Below are 18,522 nucleotides of genomic sequence, written 5' to 3'. Positions count from 1 at the left end.
AGGAGGCTGAGGTGGGAGGATCACCTGAGCCCGGAAAATCGAGGCTGCGGTGAGCCGTGATTGCACCACTGCACTCCAGCCTGGGAGACAGAGCAAGACTTTGTATGAAAAAAAAAAAAAAGTAATAAAAAGATGGAAATAGAGTAAAAAAAAAAAACAATTAATCTACCCAGAAGGTCTGAAATCTGAAAGTTTCAGGAAGAGAAAGATGGAATGAAGGAAAGAAAATTATTAAACAATGTAAGAAAATGACTCCGAAGTGAAGGACTTGAATTTTTCTTTTTCTTTTTTTTTTTTTTGAGAGGGACTCTTGCTCTGTCACCCAGGCTGGAGTGCAGTGGCACAATCTTGGCTCACTGCAACCTCCGCCTCCTGGGTTCAAGCGATTCTCCTGCCTCAGCATCCCAAGTAGCTGGGACTACAGGCACGTGCCACCACACCTGGCTAATTTTTTCTATTTTTAGTACAGACGGGGTTTCACTGTTAGCCAGGATGGTCTCGATCTCCTGACCTCGTGATCCGCCTGCCTCGGCCTCCCAAAGTGCTGGGATTACAGGTGTGACCCACCACACCCCGCCAGGACTTGAACTTCTAAAGAACCCAGAGAATGCCTAGCACAAATAATTTTTTTTTAAAGATGCACATCAAGCATAATATAGGATAAAAAGATGTTAAAATCTCCAGAAAGCACACACACACACACACACACACACACATTCCCTCTCTCTTTTCTGTCAAAAAGATCAGAAATCATAGAATAGATATCTCAAAAATTGTTTAAGAAAATTAAATCATCTGTATCTTCTGTAGTTGGATTTTTTATTTTTATTTTTTGGAGACAGAGTTTCGCTCATTACCCAGGCTGGAGTGCAATTGCACAATCTCGGCTCACTGCAACCTCTGCCTCCCAGGTTCAAGAGATTCTCCTGCCTCAGCCTCCTGAGTAGCTGGGATTACAGGCATGTGCCATCACGCCCGGCTAATTTTTCTATTTTTAGTAGAGACGGGGTTTCACCATGTTGGTCAGGCTGGTCTCGAGCTCCTGACCTCAGGTAATCCACCTGCCTTGGCCTCCCAAAGTGCTGGGATTACAGGCATGAGCCACCGTGCCCAGCCTTCTGTAGTTAGAATTTAATAGATAATGCCTAAAATGGAATACAGGAATACTATTGGTACTATTGGTATATTATTATTATTATTATTATTATTATTATTATTATTTTAGATACGGAGTCTCGTTCTGTCGCCCAGGCTGGAGTGCAGTGGCCCAATCCTGGCTCACTGCAACCTCTGTCTCCCGGGTTCTAGCAATTCTCCTGCCTTAGCCTCCCTTGTAGCTGGGATTTCAGGTGCATGCTGCCATGTCCAGCTAATTTTTTGTATTTTAGTAGAGATGGGGTTTCACCGTGTTGCCCAGGCTGGTCTCGAACTCCTGAGGTCAGGCAATCCACCCGCCTCAGCCTCCCAAAGTGTTAGGATTACAGGTGTGAGCCATCGCACCCAGCTTGGTATATTATTTTAAAATAATAAGTAGATTCTTAGCTTACCTCTTTCACTCCTAAGAATTAATTTGACTTGCTAAATAATGTATATGTATTGCTTTGGCAAAACCAAACCAAAACTAGATGAAAATAAAACACTTGCACTCATCTCATTTTTGTACCTAAATATGGTGTAACCTTGGCCAAATATCTTAGTTCCTTAACCCCATTAGCAGTGTTTTCTCTGATGGAGGGGTTGATGTTGTCTATGGTTCTTTCTATCTGTAAAACATGAATGCTTTATCTTTGAAAGTACAGCAGGTCCTTGAAAAAATGTTTTGTTATAATGTTGATGACCAAAAAATAATCACGTCCCTGGTGGCGCCGCTGTCTGTGTGGAGTCTGCCTGTTCTCCCCACATCTACGTGGGTTTTCTCCTGGTGCTCCAACTTCCTCCCACATCCCAAAGATGCCCATATTGGGTTCACTGATGTGTCTACATGGTGCCAGTGTGAATAAGTGTGAGTGCACCCTGCCAAGGGATGGGCATCCTGTCTAGGGCTGGTTCCTGCCTTGTGCCCTGAGCTGCTGGGACAGGCTCTGGCCATCTGCTACCCTGAACTGGAATAAGCAGGTTGGAAAATGAGTAAATGAACACAAATTCTTGTAAAATAAAAATTTGTAAAGTAAATGATAATCATAAAGGTGTCTGTATTGACAAAAAAAAAAAAAAAAGATGCAGTACAACAGTGCTCAGCAAGCCCACCATATTTGTTATTGTGTTTGAACTGTGCAGTGGTAGGAGGTGCTCCTTATAATTTTTGCTTTGCAAACACTTATTCCTCAATTTAAACCCCCCACCATTACAATCGCTATCACTCAGGTTTACCAAAACTTGGGTAAATAATTATATTGTTTTTATTGATCTTTCTTAGATGTATGCATGGCTCACATGTATTTCAATGTTTAATATTAGAAGTGTCTACTTCTAATATTACTTCTCTACTTAGAATACCACTACTTAGAAGTTTGGTGATGTTTTTGTGACCAGAAATATGGTGTAGGAACTTAACTCTTGTTTATATCAATTATCCTATGGTTAAGTTGGTTTCATTATAAGTCATTTTGTTTAAAGTCACGGTCTCCAAGAGCCTATCAGCAATGGTAAGTGAAGACTTACTGTATTTAACAAAATCTTTACGGATTTGGACTAACTTCAGAGAGTAGATTCTCACCAAATGTATTGAGATTTTCAAGTTGTAACTGATTATTGAGAGAGATCTGGAGTTCAATGGGTTTTTACCTTTTATCTTCAAAAGGTTGAGTTTGCAGTGATTTTTCTATTAATCTAAAACTAAGCTCTGGGACAATATTGGCCATAGAAAATGAGAATGAAGCTAAAAGACAGTGTTTTCTACATAGGGATAGATTATAAAGTATAGTGGTTAAAAGGTTTTAGAAATGGAAAATGTATAATAGGGCAGCGGTTAACTATTCTTTTGTAATTAATTCTGTTCTATAAGTTTCTACCGGATTGCCTTTGGCCAAATAAGTATTACTTTAAAGTAATCTTCTATTTTACATACATCTTTATGTTCTTCAATAAAGGAAGATTACCAAGTGGCTAAAGTATGACCTCTGAAGTTGGCTTGGGATTGGATCCTGGCTCTTTTACTAGCCAGTTTTAGAGTGGCACTGGATGAGTAAGTTAATCTTGTTTAGCTTGAGTTTCTTTTTCTATGAAGTGGGGATGATCGTAACAACTGCTATGGATTATATAATCTATGTAAAGATAGCACTGTGTAGTACTAAGTCTCATATAAATATAAGCTATTACAATTAATATTCCACTTCCTAGGGAATGTTTTTCCTAGGATTCTGCGAGCTGGTGGAATCCCTATCTTGTTGGGTCTTACAAGAGTAGAGAAGCTGGTCAGGAAAGAGTGGTATTCTGAGAGTAAGAGTTTTGGGAAGACTACGATCCCAAATCCTCACTTGAAGGTGAAGGAACCCCTTAGATATGCTTGTTACCTTGGCTGACCAGTCCCTTAATAACCTCACTTAAAGGAGTTAGTTACCTTGCACAAAGAAGCCCATATGCCTATCCCTACAATCCCTCATTGTTTCCAGGACACAGTTTGAGTCAGATCCCAGCATGTCCCAGGGAGACAAATACAAAGTGTGATCTGAAAGAGTCTTTTTTTGGATCTTAATATTGATAGGTGGAGAATATCTGTGGAAATAGATTCTGAGTATGTAGGACCTTGGAAGAAAGGACATAAATTGGGTCAAATGATCATTATGGGTAAACCTATAGTAGAGATTTTGGCTCAGTCTATGAGACTGAACAGCTTGAAGTAGTCCTTTTTACTTGGTGGAAACACATTTTGACTCAGCAGTGGCTCATCTAAATTAGAGATGATATGCCAGAAACTCCTTGGTATGATGTAGAGAAAAGAAATCAAAGAAGAGGGGCCATGTTGGGGAGGATTTAATATGAGTGATCCTCTAACTGTATCCCTCATAAGAGTCTAGTCAACTCTCTTTACCAAGGCATTGAGAAAAACACTGGTGAGCAGAGCACCAGCACTCTTGAAAAGCCATATAGTCTGTCTGTAGGCCAGAGATGCCAGTGGGAGATGCTTCAGTTGAAATGGACCCCTTGATTCAATAGGCATTTTCAAGACTGTTTTGTGTCAGAGACAAAGTAGTGCATTTAATTGCTAGACTAGAAAGGTGGGCATGGTTACTGTAATAGACAGCAGGAACCACAGGATAATCAGTATAGTCTCAACATGAGGTCTGGCTTTGGCTGAAAGATCATGTGATCTAAAGAAGGAAAATGGATAGTCCTATTTGGTCTATGTTACTAAAAACTGTTAGTCTGACTTGAGCCACTATAGTAATCATGAGCCCTTAACTGATTCTCAGGTCTGATTTAATTCAATTTCTGGAGGCCTTGGAGAAAGGACTTTGACATAATATCATGAGTATGTATTATGTATCTCTTAGCATTCTCCAAAGTAATCTGTGGCCATTTCCCAGAGCAGTTACACAGTGCAGAAAGAAATTCCTAGACCTTTCGGGCTCACCAAACATGCTGAATTAGTTCTAATTTTGGGCAACCAGAACATCAAACATTTATTCAGAGTGGAGTCTTGTGGAAGTCAGTATAAGTGGAGTTTTGACCCAAGTCCACCACAGTGACCCCTAAACCCATCCCTTGGTTACTTCTCCCATTTCCTGAGTGTATGGCTAGAGTATTAACATTAGCAACTAGCAGAGTCAACACACTGGTTTCCTTAACTCGTTCTTTTGTTTATCAAGTTTTAATGAAAGGATACAACTGATGTTACTTTACAACATGATAAACATTTGCAGTGTCCCAAATTACTACTATTGTTACGAGAATAAGATTGCTCAGGTTGCTAAAAGGAATTTTTAAAGTATTTCCTCTTTTGGTTGATGTAGTACCTGATCACAGAGTTCTAAACTACCGCCTACCAAATTTTTCTTTGAAAAATCTACCTTTATATGTGAAATTAATATACACATATATTTTAGGTAACAGTAATTTACAGGTTTCTTTATTAAGTTAGGATCTTTGCATTAAGCCCAACTCATCATTGATCAACATATATCATGCTGATAAGCATTTAGCAAAATTTGAGACTGATATTCAATAATATGTATTAAATCAGATAATCTGAGTGCTATAATAGTTTGCCTCCTGGATTTATAGTAATTTTTATTTTTAATTAAAAAAAACCTCATTTATTCTGCTCATTTGTAAGTTATAATTTTAACTGGCAAGAATTACACAGCAGAATTTTTTTAATGGTCATTATAGAAACTAGCTTGCACTTCACCTATTTCTTGATTTTACCGAAATTTATGACCACATTAATTGGAGAAAGGAAAATAAACTCTCTTGGGAATACGCTGTACTAGCATGAAGAGATTTTCCTTCATTTCTGCATAATTAATATTCTCTATTCATCTAATGCCTATCCACTAGATTTTTTTGTATATGTCACAGAAGTACTTTTTTCTTAGGTAGTATATTTAAACCTTTCAGTTATAATTATTACCACCCCCTCCACCCCCTTCCCCCCACTTAATGGTTGTAAAAAGTTACATCCCTTAAGAAATATTTAGGGATAAATATGGATCAAATCCTTGAGACAAAAACCCAAACTTTATACCAAATCCTTTCATCCAAAATCTTATATTCAAATGAAGTGAGAATTCCATTAAGGAAACAATTTTTTTTTTCAACTAATTTTTATAGTTACATCAGCCTGGGCTAATTATACAGAAAATTTATACAAATACACACAAAACCAAAAATACCAAACCAAGCAACAACAAAAAAACAACCCCCAAACCCAAAAACTCTCATTCCATAAGGTGACAAATTTTACTTCTGAGAGGTAGTACAACCAACCAAATGAATACTGTACGTGCATTAACTGAGGCACTTAAGATCACCCAACCTTTTTAATTTATAACCAAATCTCTCCTCTTCAGGATTTCAGTGCTCATGAACAAGTATTATATTAGAATAATGGTCTCAATTTATTCTGACAAAATCTTACTTTGAAGTTTAGTCATTTAGACCTTAAAGTTACAAAAATAAAGTATTTCTATCTCAGGCAAGTATTTAATTTCTTAAAAGCTAGTAAGAAATGAAAAGATCAATGTGGAGAGAAGTATGATTTCTTAAAAATGGGTACATATTTTAGTTTTTTAATTGTGAAATACATTATGACCTGTAAGAACATTGTTCTTCCTATTCTATTCAGGGTCATTTTAACATGTGAGCCTTCAGCTTCATTTTGTACACTACAAACAGGAAAACATAAACATCATGAATCAGTTTAGGCAGAGATGTGATTAAGAATTGTAAAAGATGGCTTTCATAACATACATAAAATTCCAAACACTTTGCATGTGAAAATTTTCTGAATTATTAAGCAGTAGGGTGATCTCAGTGAGACTTGGCTTCATATGAAATGTTTCCATTAAAATTTTAAGTTTGCCTTAAAACAAAAAAAAACTTGGAAAGCAAAGCTCCCAAACCAGCTAAGTTAGAAACTGCTCAGTTTCTGAATGAAAATGACACTGTTTTTTATTTTTACTCTACTGAATTGAAAGAACAGAAAAAGAACTACAGTTGGTATAGAGAACTATTAGGCCATCTATACAGACACCTGAGAACCAATTCTTCTCTACATTTACCATCTTCTGCAGCCACTTGCTTCTGCTTTGTCATTCACTGACATTTCAACTCTTTCAGTTACTGTATCTTCAGATGCTGACTGGACATGGCTTTCTGACTGTCCTCCAGTGTAGGTGGGGGTGCTGTACTTTAAAAGGATAGATTTAAACTGCATCAGAGGTGCATCTGTGCGTACACCCATTGGGTCAAAATGAGTTCGGCTTACTCGAAAGCCTGCTTGAGATAAATAGCACAAAAACTTTTTTAACCTGCAACAAGGAAAGAAAAAATAATCAGGTTCTTGTATTTTTATTTAAATCACAATATTATTAAAATATAAAATATATATACTTTGTCATTCACTGGGTGTCTTACTTTGGCATATTCATTCCTTTAATGCTGTGTCTGTGAATGTTGTAATAAAAGGGAGGATGTTCAGTACTGACATCAGTCTTTTGCTTCTTGCCTAAATTTGTGATCATTTCATTACTTTTTCTCTTTCCTGCAACATACACAAAGTTAGCATGCTCTTAAAAATTACAAGCCAAATACTTTTATAACTATATATTTATCTCAAGTATAAATCCTGACACATTATTTCAACCTGACTATCCAATCTTAATTCTTATAATTTATTCTATTTTCACTGTCCTTCACTTATGTACTTTTCATATTAAACTGCTGAATCAGAACTTCCTTTCTACCTTCTTCAACTTCAAGCCACACTCTATTTCGTCTCCTGTAGGAAGACATCTGTGAATCTGGGGCTAGTCACTTCATAGATTTCATTGTTGTTAATACTACACTACACTACTCAGAGTTTGATTAAGTTGTCATTTTTTTTTCTTTTCTTATAGTTCCTTAATGTGTGTAAGTCCTTTCTCCCCAAGTTATATTCTAAGTTCCTAAGGACAATGTCTTTCATTTTTATACCTGTATTTCTACTGAGTGATCAGTATTGGATACATAGTGGGTCTTTAGTAATCACAAAACAAAGAAAAACAACACAAAGTCTTGAGAGTTTGGACACAGAAACTGACATAAGGTCAATGTTATGATCTCATTGCCTATTTCTCATCACAGCACTTAGTTTTTTCATTTTGAGTGAAAGGAGGCCAGCTAAGATTCTAGAACTGTATCCTTCCAAAAATCACAACATGAAAACGACTGAGATATCCAATACTATAATGAGATTTTGCCTGGTGTTCAACCCTTGATTATTTATATATGAACGTTATGGTCAAATCTTATCTCTTCAGGGAAAGTAATTAACATCTGCTTAAGCAAAATATTCAGAAGCTGCCAGGAGCAGTAGCGTACACCTGTGCTACTGGGACCCAAGTCCCAGCTACTTGGGAGGCTGAGGTGGCAGGATGGCTTGAGCCCAGGAGTTTGAGTCTAGCCTGAGCAACACAGTGAGACCTTGTCTCTTAAAAAAAAAAAAAAAGTATTGAAAAGGCAAAGTTGATACATAAAAATAAATTACATTCAAAATAAATATAAATTATTGCTGAACTGTTGCCTCTTTACATAAAAACATAAAGCAAAAAGGACAACCTGGGATCCATCCATCAAATCAGAATTATAATTTGAAATCTAAAATTTGAAATTGCATGAAATCTAATGAGGCACCTAGTCAAAGGATAGATATCCAGATTTAGTACAAGTTCTAGGAGCATCTGAGGCAAAAAATCTGATGTAATACGTTAATAGTGAGTATCATCAGCAGTATATAGATTTTTTTTTTTTTGCCTGGTAATTTCTTCTTTTTTAAAAAATAATTTCAACTTTCTTTATCGATTAAAGGGTATATGTATAGGTTTGTTGCGTGGGTATATTGTGTAATGCTGGGGTTTGGGGTCCCAACAACCCCAGCACCCATGCAGTGGGCATAGTACCCAACAGGTGGTTCTTCAGCCCAGGCCACATCCCATCCCTCCCCCATCTAGTAGTCCCCAGTGTCTATTATTCCCATCTGATGTCTGTGAGTACCCAAAGTTTAGCTCCCACTTGTAAGTTAGAACATGGGGCTTTGGTTTTCTGTTCTTGCATTAGTTTTATTAGGATAACGGCCTAGAGTGCCATCCATGTTGCTGCAAAGAGCATGATTTTGTTCTTTCTTATGGCTGCATAGTATTCCTTAGTACATATGTTCATTTTCTTTATCCAGTCCATTGATGATGGGCACCTAGGTTGATTCTGTCTTTGCTACTGTGAATAGCACTGCAATGAACATATAACGTATCTTTGACAGAATGAATTATTTTCCTTGGGGTTTGCATAGTACTATCATTTTAAGATTTTATGTGTTGACCAATGGTCTTAGAATAACCATATAATTTAAAAGTTATAGAAGAGCCCACAAAAATTAGTCTAATTTCCTTAATTTACTTATGAGAAAGGCTCACAGATTAAAAACAAATTTTTTTTTGAGATGGAGTTTGGCTGTGTTGCCCAGGCTCACACAATCCTTACACTATCCTCCCACTTCAGCCTCCTGAGTAGCTGAGATTACAGGTGTGTGCTACTGTGCTCTTGGCTTTTGAAAATATTTTTAAAGCTTATTTATGTTTTACTTTATTCTAAAAAGGATTTAAGATAATTTTGCTGAATGGGAGGGACCTGGCTGAGTTTATATAACAACGCCTGCGTAGGATAATGCTCTTAAATCTAATTTTTTTTTTTTTTTTTTGAGACAGTCTCGATCTGTCACCCAGGCTGGAGTGCAGTGGTGCAATCTTGGCTAACTGCAGCCTCTGCCTCCTGGGTTCAGGCAATTCTCCCACCTCAGCCTCTCAAGTAGCTGGGATTACAGGCTTGCACTGACACACCTGGCTAATTTTTGTGTTTTTCGTAGAGACGGGGTTTCACCATGTTGGCCAGGCTGGTCTTGAACTCCTGACCTCAAGTGATCTGCCCAACTTGGCCTCCCAAAATGCTGGGATTATAGGCATGAGCCACTATGCCCAGCAAATCTAATATTCTTTACAGTGTATCATAATGCTTGTCTTCCCTCCAACAGAGAAATTAGGTAGAATGTATCAATTTAAGTTATCAAATTAGTTGAAGATGCCAAATGAACATGGCTGTTGCAAAGAGTATGCAGTAGTTATTTAAACTATATACTATTAAAAGAAATTTAAGTTTTCTTGTCTTTGAAGGTCAACATTAAACTGCTGAGCAACTAATAAAAAATTACAGCTGATAACTAAAGGCCACTGCTCTTTCAAACTTAACACTCTACAGTCTTCTTTTCATCTGTACTCAAAAAACACATCTAGAATCTAAAGTTTTTTAAAAAGCAAAACAAAACCTTAGACATTAGGGCACTGATATTTTAAATCTTAACATCCTTTAATATGAATTTAGTGTCTACCACAGCTAGATTTAAAGTATGCACATATCCTAAATTATATGAAAGGCCATATAATAAATTCTTTTGGCTGAAGAATGAGGTCTTCTGGTTAATTAAATGGAATTGCTATAAATCATATATTAATGAGCAATTTTTAAAAGAATTAGAATAAAATTTTATCTTAACTATAAAATTATATATAACTTTATCATATATAATTTGATCTTATTTTATTCACATGGTTCAAGATCAGTTCGTTCAAAGGGATAACCATATATTACAGATGTGAACAAAGCATATGTTAACAGAAATTTCCAATGTGTGAATGCTGATAAACAAGTTTTACTACAGTTTTGTTGTTATATCACATGAAATGTATTTTTAAGTAGGCTACCATGGCAATCTCTTCTCTTCCTACCCTTTTGCTATATGCCTTTTTGACCTGATATATACATATGTACACACATATATGCATACATACCTTGTGCAATGTAATTATCTGTTGTGGTGTCATCTGTAGTTTTAATAAATACACCATTTTCTTCTAAAAAATAAAGCAAATGGGAAAAGAAAATATTTTGCAGAATGACATAAAGCAACAACTCAGTTTAAATAAAAGTTTATGAAATTCCATCCACACTATTTTCACAAATATGCAAGAGATTCTGTGGCCAAACTGAACTGCAAAAATTACATTTTTAACCCTCTATAATAGCAGTTTCTAATTATTTATGAGAACACTAGGATATTCAATAGGCTCATCTTTATATCAATAGTCAGATACAACTACAAAATTGGCTGTTTGTACTAAACAGAAAAAACACATAGCTTTACTGAATGAGAAGTATAAATGTAGTTTCTGTGTCTTCATAGATATTACAATTTTTGGCCACAACACTCCTTGAATTACCAAAAGTTTCTTTTTCTAGAAAGCACATCTAGGGTAATAAAAATCACAAAGGACCTTCAGTGTTTTTTTTTTCTTTTTAAAAATCTAGTAAAATTAAAAACACACAAAAAAGGAGGTTATCTTTAAAAAAAAATTATCAGGGCATGGTGGTTCATGCCTGTAATCCCAGCCACTTTGGGAGGCCAAGGTGGGAGGACTGCTTGAGCCCAGGAGTTTGAAATCCGCCTGGACAATATGGTGAGACCCCATCTCTAAAAAATATTAGCCAGGTGTGGTGTGCATGCTTGTGGTCCCAGCTACACAGGAGGTTGAGGCTGAGGCAAGAGGACTGCCTGAGTCTAGGAGGTTGAGACTGCAGTGAGCCATGTTTGTGCCACTTGTATTCCAGCTTGGGTGAAAAAGTGAGACCCAGTATCCAAAAAAAAAACAACAAAACCAACAACACTATTCATCATTCACCTATTCATCTCAGGCCTGATTACAAGCCTGAATAAAACTATGTAATTAAAAAAAAAACCAGATGATCAGACTCATTAGAGAAGATTTACTAAAAACACACTATTTATAATTATATTGGTTTTATTATAACATCAAATACAATTGAAAAAGATACAGTATTTTTGGTAAGCAGTTTAAAGCTAGTAAGCTAGCGTTCAGTTAGTCACCTTGCTTGTTGACATTTGAAGGTGCAAGAATTGAAAACTGACTTTGAGGCGTACACTCTGATTCAAAGATTAATGTCTTTATTAGGGTCTGAATGTCATCCAAACCATGGTGAAGAGATTCAAATAGCATTCTTTTGAGGAATCCAGTATTGAAAAGGGAACTTGACCTGAAAAGAAAAGAATATACAGAGAACTGGGTTTGAAAAATGTTTCTCTTTAAAAAGAAAGTCTTCACAATTTAACTATAAGTAAGATATATAATTAATTATATGACAGAGTAATACTTAAATTCAAAAAGAATTTATGATTTAATTTAAAACTGTTTATTTTCTTTATTATTATTATTCTTTTTTGAGATAGAGTCCCGTCCTGTTGCCTAGGCTATAGTATTTTATTATTTTTTAATAGAGATAGGGTGTCATCATGTTGCCCAGGCTGATCTCAAACTACTGGGCTCAAGGGATCCTCCTACCTTGGCTTCCCAAAGTGCTGGAATTACAGGTGTGAGACACCACACTTCTGGCCTAAAACTTTATTTTCTATTTGCCACTCATTTTTATCATATCAGTTCTCTAAACTAGTAGCGTTAGTCAAGGAAACTTAATTAAGTCAACAAGAATCTATTGAGGCTGGGAAGGGGAGAAGGGAGAGGGTGATGAAGAGGGGTAAAAGAATATAAATGTATTTATTACCACTGAAGTGTATACTTAAAAATGGTAAAGAAGGAAAATGTTATATGTGTATGTTACCTTAATAAAAAAATAATTTATTGAGCTCTCATAAGGTATACAGTACTGTGGTACACAGAGGGTGTGTGGAGGATATACCAAAATATAATATACAATGTTGACTTTATAAAAGCCTATAAATCTAGACATGAAAATAAAGCAATGAAGAGGTTTTCACAATGCACATTCTAGTCACTAATAGAAAATCTTAATTCTGATGAGTTTATGGTGGTAGGGTGGGGCAGGACAGGGCAGGGGAGCACATATATGAGAATTATATGTGGTGATGGTATGGTTCAGAAATAGTCTGGGGTGAATCTGATATGCTTCCCATTTAAGAATCACAGGTATAATGGACAAAATATGAAATTCTGAGTATGATAAACTGGATTCCAATCCTGGCTCCATCACTTACTAGTTATGTAATCTTTTTATTAAGAGACAGGGTCTCACTATGCTGCCCAGGCTGAACTTGAATTCCTGGGCTCAAGGGATCCTCCTGCCTCAGCCTCCTGAGTAGGTGGGACTATAGATGTCTGCAACTGTGCTGGGCTAGCTATATAATCCTGAGTAATTACTACTTTTCAGTCTTATATTCCTCATCATGAAATGTAAAATAAAACTTTTTTCTTTCTGGAGATGGAGTCTTGCTCTGTCGCCCAGGCTAGAGTGCAGTGGCGCAATCTCAGCCCACTGCATGCTCTGCCTCCCGGGTTCACGACATTCTCCTGTCTCAGCCTCCCAAAGTGCTGGGATTACAGGCATGAACCACCACGCCTGGCCAAAAATAAAACTTCTCTATATATCCTCAATGTATGGTAGCTACTATTGTTAGGGTTAGCAAATATATATGAAAGAATATATGATTTTAAATTATCAAATATGTGATCAATATAAGATATACTAAAGGGAATTGAGAGATTATATTGGGTTGAGGCACTAAGAAGAGACTTCAAAAAGAAAGTACAATTTGAATTGGAGGTGGTAGAGAGGGGAAGGTATTCTGGATGAGCGTAAAGACATGAACACAATAGCTTTCATGTGGAAATCATAAGGTTTTATTAAGAATTCATAATCCCAGCACTTTGGGAGGCCGAGGTGGGTGGAGTCAGGAGTTCAAGACCAGCCTGGCCAACATGATGAAACCCCCTCTCTATTAAAAATACAAAAATTAGCTGGGTGCAGTGGCACATGCCTGTAGTCCCAGCTACTCGGGAGGCTGAGTCAGGAGATTCGCTTGAACCCAAAAGGTGGAGGTTGCAGTAAGCCAAGATTGTGCCACTGCACTTCAGCCTGGGCAACAAAGTGGGACTCTGCCTCAAAAATAAAAAATAAAAAAAGAATTCAGTCCTGGGAGTCAGAAAACCTAAGTTCTAGCCTTGGCTGTGGTATGAATTTTTTTGGTCAGTTTTAGCAAGCACTTAAAAACACTGTGCCATAGTTTCCTCATGTGTAAAATAAGGCAGTTAGGCTAGAAATCTTCCTTCTGGATCCAGTAACCTGCTATTTTTAACTTCCTCAGTTCTGAATCAGTGAGTAGGATCAATGTGTAGCAGATGCTATAGGTGAGAACTAGTTTTAGAAGAACTAGAAGGTAGGGCTGGCTAGATCTTTCTTAATCTAAGAGTATTTAATAAGATGAAGATAAAATCATGAGCATCAGCACAAAGACATTTACCATGTAGGTCAATTTCTAGGTTTAGTAGGTGCTTAAGCCTTGACCTTATAAAGTAATGAGAAGAAATTTGCAATTCTTGTCACAATGTTGTTAGGAATCTTGAATTTCTGTAAGAATCTCGGCCGGGTGCGGTAGCTCATGCCTGTAATCCCCAGCACTTTGGGAGGCCGAGGCGGGTGGATCACTTGAGGTCGGGAGTTCGATATCAGCCTGACCAACATGGAGAAACCCGGTCTCTACTAAAAAAATACAAAATTAGCTGGGCATGGTGGCACATGCCTGTAATCCTGGCTACTCAGGAGGCTGAGGTAGGAAAATTGCTTGAACCTGGGAGGCAGAGGTTGTGGTGAGCCGAGATAGTGCCATTGCACTCCAGGTTGGGCAACAAGAGTGAAACTCTGTCTCAAAAAAAAAAAAAAAAAAAAAAAAGAATCTCTAGTAACAAACTTAAGGTAAGGATTCTGATTAAAATAATTTGGCCAGGCGCAGTGGCTCACACCTGTAATCCTAGTACTTTGGGAGGCTGAGCCAGGCAGATCACCTGAGATCAGGAGTTCGAGACCAGCCTGGCAAACATGGTGAAACCCAGTCTCTAATAAAAGTACAAAAATTAGCCAGGTGTTGTGGCGGGTGCCTGTAATCCCAGCTACTCAGGAGGCTGAGGCAGGAGAATCGCTTGAACCTAGGAGGTGGAGGTTGCAGTGAGCCGATATTGCGCCACTGCACTCCAGCCTGGGTGACAAGAGCGGGACTCTGTCTCAAACAAACAAACAAAAAAAACCAATTCAACTTTAAGGTACAATCAGCTGTTACCAATGATGCAAAAGCATATACACATTAAATATTTCCAATTGTGTATCATCTAAATAACTTTATCTGAAACAAAGGCAGACACTTTCACATGCCTTTCTCTCTTAAAACTAATTCTTCTAGGGCCTTTTACATGAGTTGGCTCTTCTATAAAAAGTTATTGTGATCATTTAAAAATCACATGCTAGATCTACAATGATCAATTTTAAAAAGCTTCTTTCTTACTATTCAGAAATGAATGATCTAGTTTCCAGATCATCCAGGCTTCTCTTTTACCTCCATTGCCTCTTAGTTCTGTCACAAACTAGAGAGAATAATGGTAGAGAAAAATCTCAAAATATTAAACACCTCAGGTTCATAGGAGGAGAAGAGTCATAATTATTTGCCTAGACTTAACAATTGAATTTAAATTTGTCTTTTACCACACATAATAAAAATCAGCAATTAATAAATCAATCAATACATCAAATTTTAATATGTTCTTATGGCTGGTCACATACCACAGAGGTCCAAGTTCTATTGCTGTCTTTCCAGGCATGCTTCCATGACAGTTACAAGGCAGCTGTCTATATGGGTTTTCTGTAAAAAGATAATAAAAGGAGAAATCAAAGGAGAAATGACTAATACAAATAGTAGTAATTGTTATATTAATAATAATTTGCAGCTACTATATACTGAGGATCTACTATGTGCCAGGTATTATGCTAAGTATTTTATGTATGTATATATGTGTGTGTGCATATGTATACGTATATATGTATACACACATATATGTGCACACACACATATATATATATATTTTTAATTTAAGTCCTTACAACTCTCTGAAGTAGGTACTGTTAAAATCTCAATTATACAGATCAGAGGATTAAAGCTTGAGAGAGGTGGAAATTCATGTCAAATGGCTTATTAGAGGTGTAACTGATATTTACTTACTATACCACATGAAATAATATAAGGAAGGAGAAAGTCTTATAAAGTTTACAAGAGATCCATATTTCAAAATTAACTGATTAAGGTATAATTTATGTGCAATAAAACATATATACTTTATATTAAAAAGTTGATGAATTTTAACAAATGTATACACCCATGTAACCAACATCCCAATCAAAATGTAGATATTTCTCATAAGTTAACTCTTCCGCAGTTGGAAAGAAAATTCCTTATGCTTGATTCATATTCAGCCTTCAAAATGTAGGCTAGAAGAATCTAATTTGGTTTAAAAAGCAATGAATGAGAGGCCTGATATAATCACAAGGAAACTGGGGAGATACTAGCACTATTCTTAGTTTTCAAAATGGGCTAATATTTGACTATGGAACTTTTAAATCCACTCAAGGCCCAAATAGTCATTTTATATCAGATATTCTCCAACTAATTCCCTCCACTCCAGGCCATTCCTGGGTTGTCATTCACTTTCTTGAAATGGCCTGATCTAATCAATCAGTCCCAGATACATTCAGAACCAAAGAATGGTGGCAGGAACACAGGTCGATAGCCTCTTGCTAGCTGATACTATCACTCTGCTATTCAATACAATTATTGGTATAATGTATAGTTATGAGATCTTATTTTACATTTACTTAAAAGTGTCCTTCACTGCTCCTAGGTCTACTTTTCAGTATTATTTAATTCTAAGCTTTGATGAAAGGGTGTGGTTAGCACTGACATAAGTTTTGTTGAGAACTATGTTCCTCAAATATGAGTATACTTAAGAAGTCTTCTCTTAAACCATTACATCACTAAACTACAAATACTTATAAGCAGTCATCATCCAATTCAGGATGGCAATTTATAGTATAGTTCTGTCAGCTACACCCACTTACCACAGGCAGAGAGCACAAATGAATTATTAATCAGTTTGTATCTTGATGCACTTTGCAAAATAATCTTACCATACAAACGTGCCTTTTCCCAAGCCTCTTTGCTAGGATTTCTCAGGTCTAAATTAGCATCAGCAAATTTCCTCTCTGAGGGCCAAGGCTATCAATTCAAGTTACTAGCAGCAAATAATGAAGCGGTAAAGTAGAAAGAAAACTAGTATTTCCGTGTTACTGGTACATAAGCGAGGAAGGCAATACCAGATGAGGAGTTAAAAAATATTCTGAGACTTCTATTTAAATGCAACAGATTAAACATGCACTCTCTCTCTGCTGTCTCTTAACGCTTAAATCAAATGACAGGAACAAAAATTAAACTACAAGAATAAATAAAATGGGAGAGGAGGTAACAAAAGATGAGAGATGCCAATAAAATTTCAGAAGCAGGAGTCACATACACAATGGGAGAACTGATTATCAGACCAGAAAAATCTAAAGCATAAGCCTGAAATGGATAGATGGGCAACCAACAAAACAGAAAGTTCATTAGTGTTTTGGGACCCTGCAACGGCCTGAAAATTGAAGGCAATGATTGTCTCTGAAGATGACTATAGAGAGGTATTGCAAATAAGAGGTCTGGTTATAATTTTTTAAAGGGTTCAATTAAAACTCCAGATATTCTCTAATACAATCAAGCGTCTGTGTCCTCCCCATTCCAAAAGATGAAGTTAATCTTTGGTGAGGCTAAACTATTGAGGATATGAAACCAGCAGTTTTAGTTACAGTTGAGAGTGAGATGTCTGAAAACAGAGGGATTAAGTAAAAATCTGCTTTCCAGTCTCTGTCCCCAGTGTGGCTCTCCCAGAGCTGCTAAAAGATTGGTTGATTCCTCTCTGGAAAAATTTACCAATCCAAGACAAAAGATCTATATATACTTGTTGACATTTGGGGGTGTCTTACTAAAAAAAGCAGACTGGTATCTTCTTATCACAGTAAAATCCATTGGTTTATTTTTATTATTATTTTTTTTTGAGACAGTCTCGCTTTGTTGCCTAGGCTCAAGTGCAGTGGTGCGATCTCGGCTCACTGCAAGCTCCGCCTCCCAGGTTCATGCCATTCTCCTGCCTCAGCCTCCCGAGTAGCTGGGACTACTGGTGCCCGCCACCACGCCCGGCTAATTTTTTGTATTTTTAGTAGAGACAGGGTTTCACTGTGTTATCCAGGATGGTCTCGATCTCCTGACCTCATGATCTGCCCGCCTCAGCCTCCCAAAGTGCTGGGATTACAGCCAAATCCGTTGGTTTATAAGCTCTGCCCCAAGTGCTTCAAAACAATTTTTCACTGTGGACAACCGAAGACCACAAAACATTTGAGAACTACCATGACAGACAGAGAACAAAATTACAAAACAGAAAAAGTTAAAAAACAGGAGAACTGAACAACAAAACAACAGCAACAATACAAAACAAACAAAAAACCCCTATTCTCCCCTAAATATAAAATATACCCAAGTATAATCAATTCTTAGAAAGGTAAGAGATTTTGTATCCCTGAAACAATATGACACTATTAAAAAAGGAACAATAATCACTTGACTAGCCTAAAGAAAAAAAAAGGAACAGTGAAAAAATATGAAATAACTCTTAGAAATGAACAAAATATGACAGAAATTTAAATAAAGTTGGAAAATAAAAATTAAGGAAAAAGTATAAAGTAGAACTAATTGCCAAAGAGATGAACCGTATAGATATTTTAAAAAATTAAAGGATTAATCTAGAAGACCCAAAATATAACTAAACAGAGTTCCTGAAAGAGACAACAGATATAATTTGAAAGGCAAAACTTGTCAAA

At 36.6% G+C, this 18,522-nt stretch overlaps 1 protein-coding gene across 4 annotated transcripts in view; it reads right to left on the bottom strand.

The window, feature by feature from the left end:
- Nucleotides 1-4,794: 4,794 nt before the first annotated feature.
- TRMT1L (tRNA methyltransferase 1 like) overlaps nt 4,795-18,522 on the bottom strand; it is a 39,043-nt gene continuing 25,315 nt past the window's right edge. For 3 of the 4 annotated variants that reach the window (XM_016919126.4, XM_063788887.1, XM_063788869.1), the window contains 5 exons: nt 15,349-15,427; nt 11,633-11,799; nt 10,539-10,601; nt 7,078-7,204; nt 4,795-6,971 (listed from right to left, as the gene is read on the bottom strand). In XM_016919126.4, coding sequence (XP_016774615.3) covers nt 6,719-6,971; nt 7,078-7,204; nt 10,539-10,601; nt 11,633-11,799; nt 15,349-15,427 — 689 coding nt within the window. In that variant the 3' untranslated portion in view covers nt 4,795-6,718. 4 annotated transcript variants of the gene reach the window in all.

The sequence above is a fragment of the Pan troglodytes genome, chromosome 1, assembly GCF_028858775.2.
Source record: "Pan troglodytes isolate AG18354 chromosome 1, NHGRI_mPanTro3-v2.0_pri, whole genome shotgun sequence".
Lineage (NCBI taxonomy): Eukaryota > Metazoa > Chordata > Mammalia > Primates > Hominidae > Pan > Pan troglodytes.
This window is presented reverse-complemented; position numbering and strand designations above follow the sequence as displayed.